The 10,701-nt window shown below is 35.5% G+C and overlaps 1 protein-coding gene across 2 annotated transcripts; it reads left to right on the forward strand.

The window, feature by feature from the left end:
* The first annotated feature begins 1,426 nt into the window (after positions 1-1,426).
* Positions 1,427-10,273, forward strand: LOC114267698 (acetyl-coenzyme A carboxylase carboxyl transferase subunit alpha, chloroplastic). Of its 2 annotated transcripts, none has more exons than XM_028208748.2 (12): positions 1,427-1,912; positions 2,200-2,607; positions 2,695-2,769; positions 4,314-4,421; positions 4,542-4,702; positions 4,788-4,902; positions 4,983-5,137; positions 6,347-6,398; positions 6,476-6,544; positions 6,991-7,068; positions 7,145-8,294; positions 9,847-10,273. In XM_028208748.2, the coding sequence occupies exons 2-11, from the start codon at positions 2,266-2,268 to the stop codon at positions 8,291-8,293; spliced, it is 2,304 nt and encodes a 767-aa protein (XP_028064549.2). In that variant the 5' UTR covers positions 1,427-1,912; positions 2,200-2,265; the 3' UTR covers position 8,294; positions 9,847-10,273. The 2 variants fall into 2 exon arrangements, with proteins under 2 accessions (XP_028064549.2, XP_028064550.2); XM_028208749.2 differs by having other exon boundaries at positions 9,852-10,273.
* The last annotated feature ends 428 nt before the right edge of the window (positions 10,274-10,701 follow it).

Here is a 10,701-nt window from a genome sequence, read left to right on the forward strand (position 1 = left end):
GATTTATTTAATTATGTTTTAATTTATTTAAAAGAGAAAAATAGAATTCAAAATTTATTTTGATGATTTATTTAATTATATTTTAATTTATTTGAAAAAGAAAAATAGAATCTAAAATTTATTTTGATGATTTATTTAATTATATTTTAATTTATTTGAAAGAGAAAAATATAATCAAAATTTATTTTGTCCCATTATTTTTCACCTAAACTTTTATTCTAAATATTGTTTGAATGTATTTAATATTTGCTTAAATCAAGAGTTTATTTCAACCCAAAAATAATGCCCAAACCAGACGTTCAAACAGCCCAAAACAAAGGTTCAAACAACCTAGTACAGCAGCAGGCCAAAAGGCTCAAGTGGAAGATATTCAAATTAGTAATGATAGAGTGAAAGATATTCAAATTAGTAATGATGGAGTGGAAGTTATTCAAATGAATACAACGGTTATAAACGGCTATAAGTTTCATTATATATACCAAAGCCTCTGATGTGAATAAGATATAGCGACTACAAACAAGTTACAGAAACCAGAAAATATATTTTGATCTAAAATCACTCTCATCTATTCTCTGAAAAATTTTCTAAGAAGTATTTTTCAATTTTTGTTTATATCCTGTCTCAGAAATTATACATTAAGTGGTATAGCTTGAAGCCCATCTTTCCTGTGTGAGGATTACAGAAAAATCAGAGTTTCATTTTTATATCTATCTTTGAGAGATAATTCTTATAGCTTTCTGTGAAAGCAAAAACACATTCTTTTCAATCCTGTAAGAGTATAGTACTCTCAACGATTTTTTTTTTTTGACTTAGAAAGTCTGTGTAAAATCTGTGGAGGATTACTCCATCTGTGAAAAGGTTACTAGCACCCTGTGAAGTTAGAGAATAGTAAAAAATCTCAAGTGAAGCTTGAGAAGTGGACGTAAGCTGAGTTAAAATCGAACTACTATAAATTTTTTTGTCTCTCTCTCCCTTATCTCTTTATTTTATTTAAATTGCCATAACTATATTTTATATTTTTATTATGCTAAAATCATTAATTGACATAGTTGTTAGAACACTTGCTTTAATTATTTTTATTTCATTAATTATATTTATCTATTGTGCTAGTCATAATTTTTATTAGGGAATTATTATTTTTATTTGTAAAAACTTAATTCACCCCCTTATCTTTTGGATAACAATATATATAACCCATTTCATTAATCAATCATGAAGTCCATTATAAGTTTTTAATAATATCATAAACATATTTAAATTAATTGTTGTAGTCATTTTATTATTGTAAAATGATACTCCATAAATTCTGACGGAGAGTATTTATAACTAGCGAATTACTCGTGTTTGAAGACACCTCCAAAACTATAGAAAGATTAATCGTATTTTAAATAAATCTTAAAATATATATATATATATATATATATTTGTAATTTATTCTCATAGAATTGGGGTCCTAGTATTGATGTTATAGAATTTTAGAGGAAGTGGAGGCAAGCCCAACAAGAGGGACCCTAGAAGGAATCGACCTCCAATCCAACACGTAACACAAAGTTCCAGACCAGGTGTGAGCCCTGTGTGCGATGCAAAGCCCTCAACGCCACTCTCTCATCAAAATCAATCCCTTCTCTTCCCGTTAACGGCCAAACCGAAAATTGCTGGCTCCTTCATAATAACACACACAACCTCTCTCTCGCTCTCTCTCTCTATTCAGCATAAGAATTATCGACACTTTCACTTGACGAAAAACCCAGAAGAGAGAGGCCTCCGCGACGATCTTCTCAATTCTCTTTCTCATTGATTAATACTCAATAATCTCTCTCTCTCTTCGCTCTCCTCTCATTCGAAGGACGACAACCGAAGACTCTATCTTCGATCGCGATCTTCTCTCTCCGGCGATCTCTTTCACACTCCGGTGACTCTCTAACTATTCTTCGATTTCATTGCATTCGTATCTTTAATTCATTCATTCGATGCATGTCGATTGTGTTCCCAAGTTTCCTGAGTTTTTTCAATTTTTGTTGCTGTTTGGTTGCTGAGAAAACCGCGGAAGGGAGAAGAAAATGTGATTGTGAATCTTTAATTCATTTTTTTTTGCTGCTGATTTTCCGAGATTTTTGAAATTATCACCTCTACACAGCAGCGGAACTTCAATTTCGAGCATTATTGTTACTTATTTTGAGAACCTTTGGTATTTTGCAGAGATATATTTTGATCGAGTTGTTGAATTGAAGATCTGTTTATTTGAATTGGTGGAGAATTTGGAGAATGACTTCGCTTTCTCATTCTCCAATCCAGTTTACTGGAAATTTAGCTTCTGGAAATCCTGTTTCGGATCTTCTGCGTAGCTCGAGTAATGGTATTGTTGGTGTGCCTTTGAAAGCCCTAGGGAGGGCTCGATTTGGAGCAATAAGGAGGGACTTTACGGTCTCTGCAAAGATCAGGAAGGTAAAGAAGCATGAGTACCCTTGGCCCGATCATGCGGATCCGAATGTGAAGGGCGGAGTCCTCAGTCATCTCTCGCCTTTCAAGCCTTTGAAAGAGAAGCAAAAGCCGGTTACTTTGGCCTTTGAGAAACCTCTAATGGATCTGCGAAAGAAGATAATCGATGTATGCCCTTTTAGCAAAATTTGATTTGTTACCAAATTTAGAACATATGACAATTTGTTTCATGATATATACTTCTATTTGCGGCAGGTACAAAAGATGGCTAATGAAACCGGTCTGGACTTCAGTGATCAGATTATCTTACTTGAGAATAAGTACCATCAGGTTTGACAATAATGCATTCCCATAGTTTACATTTGTCTCTTGAGTTTAAAGCTTTTAAGTCTAACAGTTTCCTAAAGGTAACTTAATTATGCTATAATAATTTAGAAAAATCTGGGTATATAATCTAAACATCAATTTACTTTAAAATCTTATTTGGATTCAAATCAGTGGCGACTCCAGGTTTTTATAAGGATGGGGTCACTCCAAAAACTAAGTTCCACAATTTTTATGAGGAAAAATAAATAAAAATAAACTAGCTAAAATTTAAATTTCTCCAACTTCAAGTAAAATAAACTTTTAATAAAATACTAGTGTCTTAACAAAACAAAAAAATATGTAAACTTCTACAATTGCATTCGATGAGGTGCCATTTTTTGAAATTTTTGCATGATAAATTCATTGTCAATAGTGTCAAACACATCATTTTCTATATATATTATCAAGCAATCATTCAACCACTGATTTGTTGGGGTCAATTGATTATTAAGTAAAAAATTTACCATTAAAAAAAAAAAAAAAATCAAAGGCTTTTGGCAAGCTGATGGGGGGATGGCTCCCCATCAGTTGCTTGGTAGAGTCGGCCATGATTCAAATTGTTTGATTATTCTTTGAGTATTATTTTCTATTGTGACTGTACAAAATGCTTTAATTACAGAACTGCTTGTCCTGTCCTTATACTGAAAATTGGGTAGGCATTGCATCTTGTTGTGCATCCTACTGCAGTGTTCTTCCATATTTTTTTTCTTCATGAATTACTAGTGGCATTCAAGTTTTTGAGACATTTATTTATGTACAACGAGTGATGGGCATGCTTACTCTTCTATACCAATGCTGTAGATTTTCCATTTGTGCCCAATGTTTATTCATGCAGAGGCATGAGGCTTTACTTGCTCAGAAACTATTGTTGGGTGATTTTAATCTATAGAGGAATTTGAAACTTTGTAAACCATTCCCCAACCAAATTTTAATGTCTCATAAAATTCTACATGTTGAAGTATCTCTTGGAAGAAAAAAAGAAGGAAAAATTAGTTGGGAAAGTAGAAGGGTTATGTGGATTCGCATTAAGATTTTCTCAAGTATATTCCTTGTTTTGCTGGTCCAAACCATCTGCCTGTACTTGTGGTTGAAGTGATATTGGTGTGTTTAATGCTTGTAATTTTATCATCTCAGTGTTGATTCCTTTTTTTTTCCCCCCATAAAAATGGAGTCAAAAACAAAAGGAACCCACCTCCTCACAAAAGGGAAGTAGAATTTGGAGAAAACAAAGAAAAATTGAACATTTAGAGTTTCAAATTTATTTTAGTGCTTTTAGATGGCCACATGATTTTGTTAGACTGATATTGGACATGTTTCGATTGATGCCGAAATCTGTATCATAGCTAGATAGAGGCACTTTAAATTTTACATATATGTGTGTGTGTGTTTATATATTTCATAGGTAACAGAGACTTAATAAGGCTAATTCTTCTATGTTGTTGCACTTCAGAAATACATAATATACACAAAAATAAACTCTATTAATGTCTTCCCATTGTTAATTTCAGGCTCTGAAGGATCTGTATACACACCTGATTCCCATACAGAGAGTAAATATTGCTCGGCATCCTAACAGACCAACTTTTCTTGATCACGTGTTTAATATTACTGAAAAGGTATAGTGCTTGCAGGTTCTCTGCCTGGTCATATTCTCACTTCCACGATACATATTAATTTCCAGCCTTAATACTAAAGAGAAAATGTCTGAATATATCATTTTATATTTATTTGTCCAGTTTGTGGAGCTTCACGGAGATCGAGCCGGTTATGATGATCCTGCCATTGTCACTGGTCTCGGAACTATAAATGGTAGAAGTTACATGTTCATGGGTCATCAAAAGGGCAGAAATACGAAGGAGAACATTCAACGCAATTTTGGGATGCCCACTCCCCATGGGTATGTAGGAAATTAAGTCAATCCCCAAAGCTGACCTTCTGAATATAATTATGTTCGTTATCTGACTCTAAATTGTTTTCCACAGTTACCGCAAGGCAATGCGCATGATGTATTACGCAGATCACCATGGATTCCCTATTGTTACTTTCATTGACACTCCAGGAGCATTTGCCGACCTGAAATCAGAGGAGCTAGGCCAAGTATGTGGTGATTGTATCGTCAAGCTTGTGTGATTCTCTCAATTCTGCCTTACCAAATCACTTGCTTTAACTGGATGCAGGGTGAAGCCATAGCTCACAACTTGAGGACTATGTTTGGTCTCAAGGTGCCAATTATTTCCATTGTTATTGGGGAAGGTGGTTCTGGTGGTGCTCTGGCCATTGGCTGTGCTAATAAATTGTTGATGCTCGAAAATGCAGTTTTCTATGTTGCCAGGTAATTTGTTACTGACAGTTTTTCATTTGCTATATTTTTAATAGAACGTTTACCATTGGATTTGTGCCTGTTGTGTTTTGTGTGCATGCTAAGTAAATCTCAAGTATGTATCCCATTTTTGTAGATTATTATCTACATGGCTTATGACTTTAAGGACAAAATAACTTTTCGACTTAGTTTCAAAGTAGTCTCACTATCATCAGACATTATTTCAAGAACATAAGGGGTCAATAAAGTTTACTCTCTTGGCAGACAAGCTGTAAGATGTCTGTTTCATCTGTGGCTATCTTATTTCAACACATTGGCAATTTAATATTTGTAGAGTATTTGGCTGAAAGCATTCATTTAAGTTTCCAAAAGTGAGTCTGACAACTGTAGTCGGTGTTATATTATTAAATGGGTGGAAATGCATCTCAGGAAAAGAATGTAAAGTGTGCTCAGTATTGTTTTTATTTTTCTTAAAAGTTAGGAAGTTCTTGAGGAGAATGTGGAAGTTGGCCTAAACCTATGACATGATTTGGTGGATGTTAAAATCTTCAACATCGCTATGCTTACTGTCAAACAATTACCGATGAAGCATAATCTTATATGAAGATGGGCATATACTTTATGCATGCGCTTGCCAAGTGTCTTTTGCGTTGACATCCTGCAAGGCTGCAGAATTCACTCTCTAAAAAAAATCTTTTATGAGGGCAGTAGATACTATTGGCAAAGTTATTTGTTTGTTGCTTCTTTTTTCCTTTTTTGTATTCTTTTTTTTTTTTTTTGTAAAAAAAAAATTTATTGTTGGTTTTTAGTTTCATAATCCCTTGGAGTCTCATCCCAATTACAATGGCATTTTTTAAATTGTTTGTAGGTTTAGTTAACAAAGAGCCAAATGGTAATCCTCTTATGCTAGCCGTAGTTGACTACTCCTGGGCAATGAATTACTTCACATTCTTTATAACTAAATGAACTACTACTTTTACTTTAATTTTCAGTTGATAACGGAGTGTGATAAGATTATACTTAGCTCAACTCTATTCTGTCCTTTTATTGCCCTACTAATGTGAATATATTCTCTGTTAGAATGTGGACTCCTTTTTGCATAGAGGATATGACTTCGTAACTTTCATCAAATATTTTCTATTTTCCCTTTCTGTTTATTGTTGTGCATGTGTGGATCTGTTTTTATTTTTTTCCTTCTTCATCACATTTCCTATGGTACAGCCCAGAAGCATGTGCAGCAATCTTGTGGAAAAGTGCCAAAGCTTCTCCAAAGGTTTGTGTCAAAATTTCTCTATTTGGCTTGTCTAAGAGATTAAATTAATAAATAAATGTAACTGTCTTCCTGTGCAGGCTGCTGAGAAGCTTAAGATAACTGCAGGAGAGTTGTGCAAGCTACAAATTTGTGACGGAATTATACCGGTAACATTCTTCTCCGGTAATAATAATAATAAGAATAAAAACAAAACAAAAAACACTTTTCATACTCCCTAGTTACTGACAACCATGCACCTGCATTGGGATTATGATGCAATTAATATATACAAGACAACTTATTATGATGTTATAAAATGTACAAGGCAATGACTTGATGCTGTGACGGTATATGATTTGCTTTTTTCTAGAACTCTGCTATACATTAGATACTTTGGATATCATGTGGTCTGTTTTGTGTTGTTTGTCTGTGTAACATTTCTGAAATACCAAAAAAAAAAAGTCGTTTGTCTGTGTAAAATTTGACAGGAGTAACAAATCCTTCTTGTGCTCCTTTTGGCCTCTAGAGAAGCTGCTACTTCGATTTGATTTTCAACTTCAAGGTTTCTCTTTTCTTTTATGGCATCTTAATTGAACATTTGGACTTCCTGCAGGAGCCACTTGGTGGTGGTCATGCTGATCCACATTGGACCTCACAACAAATAAAAATTGCAATTGTTGATGCAATGGACGTGAGTATATTGACATTATTTTCTTTGCAACAATCATCTTCCATCAAAATCCTAATGTACATATTTGGTTTTATAGGAGCTTACAAAGATGGATACACAAGAGTTGTTAAAACATCGTATGTTAAAGTTCCGAAAACTTGGCGGCTTCCAAGAAGGAATTCCTATAGATCCAAAAAGGAAAGTCAACATGAAAATGAAAGAAGAGCCCATTTTTAAGCCTGGAAAGACTCTAGACCTGGAGCTGGAGGGTGAAGTTGAAAAACTTAAACAGAAAATTCTGAGAGCCAGTGAGTCATCTACTGAGTCTCCAGAGTTGGGTCTGAATGAAATGATAGACAAACTGAAAAGAGAAGTTGATCATGAATTTTCTGAGGCAGCTAAAGCCATGGGCTTGAAGGACAGGTTTGTGATGCTTAGGGAAGAATTTGCAAAAGCAAGGAATTCTAAGGACCAGCCCATGAATCTGGGTCTGAAGGACAAGATCGAGAAGCTCAAGGATGAGTTCAACCAAGGTTTGCCAGGAGCTCCTAATTATGCGAGGCTTAAATATAAGCTTGATATGTTGGAGGAAATATCTAAAGCCAAGAATCTGTCCGAGAATAACAACAAAACAGGCGCGTTAAAACAGGAAATCAATAAGAAATTCAAGGAGGTTTTGGATCAGCGTGATATGAAAAATAGGATCGATGCGCTGAAAAAGGAAATCGAAGACTCTGGGATATCCACATTTGCAGAATTAAACCAGGGGATGAAAGAGAAAATCTTGCAGGTGAAGGAAGAGATAGAGACAGAATTTGCTGATGTTCTTGAATCTTTGGGTTTGCATGTTGAGCCGCGTTCATTCTCAGATGTCAAGGATAAGATAGAGGAACTTAACGAAGAAATTAACCAGGTAATTGAAGATGTTATCAATTCATCGGATTTGAAGAACAAGATAGAACAGTTGAAATTGGAGGTAGCAAAGGCAGGAAAGACTCTTGATTCAGAGTCAAAAAGTAAGATTATGGTTTTGGAACAACAAATAAAGCAGTGTATTGCAGAGGCTATGGATTCCTCGGTATTGAAAGAGAAGCATGAGAAGCTGAAGGCAGAGATTTCTGAAGCCTTGGAATCTTCTGGGGGGTTGGATGCGAGTTTGATTAAAGGAAATGTGAAAGAAGGCAATTCCAAGTTTGACGGGTCAAGAGTAGAGGTTAATTTCGAAGCGAACCGCAGCTTTGCTTGATGTAAGTTCACTCATTCTCATTACTTGTCAATTTTTTTATGCCCTTTTTATCTGATTTTCAGAGTAGGTATTTAATTCTTGGTTTTAAATGATTTGAAGGTTATGCAAATGCAAGGTGTTCTTTCTTTGCATTTGAAATGAAAATAAAATGTATGGAACTTTGAAAAGTTGACCTGTTTGGTTGTTGGGAAATTCTACTTACACAACAAAAAGAGCTCATTACACCCCAATTTTTCAAAATAAAATTATTACTCTTGCCCCTTTTCAAAATTACCAAAAAACCCCTAAAACCCTAATTACCCTTTCACCACCATCTCCACCGTCCACCACCACTGCCACTACTGCTAGCAACTTCCCTTCCCATCGCCAGTGAGCCACTCTGCCATTTCTGCAGCCTCCAGACGTTAAACCCCATCGGAGATAACCCTCATCTGTCTCTCCACCATCGTGCCTTGCAGATCTTCGTCGTCGCAGCCACTCATTCTGCAACACTCCCACCTCTATGTCCCTCACCAGCGTGACCCACCGCCATCACGATCCACTTTCATCACCACCCAACCTCTCTTTCATCACCACCCAACCTCTCTCCCCATCCACTAAGTGAGAGATGAGACAGAAACCCTAGGGTTTTCAAATCTGGAAAGATGAAGAAGGAGAAGGAGAAGGAGAAGGGGAAGGGGAAGGGTTGTTTGTCGTGGCGGAGGTCAAGGGGAGGGATTAGTAGCAGAGGAGAGTTGTTGGAATGGGAGTCGGAGGCGGGGATGGAGAGGGGTCGCAGTTGTCGGAGATGGTGACGAGTGTGGCTGGTTCGTGGGGAATAATGGTGGCAGTGGTTGGTCGTGGCAGTCGGAAGGGCAAGACAGTGGTAGAGGAAGTTGCAAGGAGAGAGGGGCTGGGGAGGGGGCACCGTCGCACCGACAATGCCTGCAGGAGTTGTTGGCAGCGGCTGTGGCTGCCGGAGGTGGAGAATGAGGTAGAATTAGGGTTTGAAAATGTGGGATAAAAATGACGGTAAGTTTGGTATTATGGTAAGTGTAAAGAGAGAATCAATCAAAATTGATTTTGGTGTAATGAGAAATTGAGTGTAAGGAGATAAAATAGTGGTGTAAGTAGAATTTCCTTGGTTGTTTTCATTTTCTGGAAAATACAGACAACTCCTTTTGCAAAAGAAAAAAAAATAATTGAAAACAACCCACTTTCTAGGAAATAATGGAAAGTTGTTTTCAAAATTTTTAAAACTACTTTAGCGCAAAAATAAAAACAAAGTGAAAACGATGGGTGTTATCGAACTTTTTATTGTTTTTGTTTTTGAAAACTCGAGAAGCAAAAATAAAGGAAACGAAAACACAACCAAACAGAAATCTGGGATTGAAATTTCATTCTCTTGGATTCCAGTGAGTTTCAAAGGGCTGCACCTCTTATTTTATGACCTGAGTATGTTTTTAATTTGGTTGTTTCATAATGTGATTGCTAGATTGCTGATTCTTTCGGTGGTTGGTTATATTCTTTCATTTCTAATTTCATGCAAAAAAAATTTCTTTATTCGTACACAGCACAGGCAAAGATGATTTAGGAACCAATCACGGAGATGAATTCATCCTTTGGAACTGCACAAATGACTTCAAAACAAAGTCTCATTTCAACCTCTATTCCTGTCACCATCTTCTCCAAAGAGTCTGCAAAATTTTGCATTTGCAGGAACACAAGAGTGGCACAGGTTATGTGCTTGTTTTCAAACTGAAATTTTCCCATTTTGATTTAGTTTATCTCGTTTTATCAGGGTTTTTTTTCCCCCTTCTTTTATATACATTTTCCTTACTTATTTAACTGGGTAGATTGTGTTGTTTCTCCTCCTACTGGTAGAAACAGAACTATGTATAAATTGTGTGTGCAATAGCAACGTTAAAAGCACGATGGGAGGGTATTGCTCTTGTCCTTGGCTGATTTTTAATAATTTATTTCATGAATTACATTACTAAATATATCTCCCTCAAATCGCTAGGTTTTACATGGATGCGGACTTCTTAAAATGGAAAATTAGTGACATTTCATTGTTTTCAAACAGTGACATTTTCTGCTTTATCTATTTCATTGTTACCCAAATAGTGACATTTGCTTTTAAACAGTGAAATTTTTAATTGAGGTTAAAAATTGCAAAATAGAAGGCTAATTTTAAAAAATGAATATCTAATTTAAAATTTATGGTTGAAAATTTCAAATTGGGGATTTTAAAATGACAATTATAAATTTCTCTGTTCCAAGATAGAGAAATTTGATTGTGTTAGAGTTTAAAAATGAGCAAAATTGAGGCACCTAGTTTTCTTACGCTGTGTTTGGTTGGAAGATTTAAGAAGGGATTTGAAAAGGGAAAGGGAAAAGTTAGGTGAAATATGAATAAAAAATACCTA

This window comes from Camellia sinensis, chromosome 10 (genome assembly GCF_055761805.1).
Source record: "Camellia sinensis isolate YWXY chromosome 10, ASM5576180v1, whole genome shotgun sequence".
NCBI classification, from domain to species: Eukaryota; Viridiplantae; Streptophyta; class Magnoliopsida; order Ericales; family Theaceae; genus Camellia; species Camellia sinensis.

Coding starts and splice junctions, on each gene's coding strand:
- LOC114267698 (XM_028208748.2), top strand. CDS start 2,266: ATGACTTCGCTTTCTCATTCTCCAATCCAGTTTACTGGAAATTTAGCT. Junction 4,422..4,541: donor TGTTTAATATTACTGAAAAG/GTATAGTGCTTG, acceptor TTATTTGTCCAG/TTTGTGGAGCTTCACGGAGA. Junction 4,703..4,787: donor GGGATGCCCACTCCCCATGG/GTATGTAGGAAA, acceptor TGTTTTCCACAG/TTACCGCAAGGCAATGCGCA.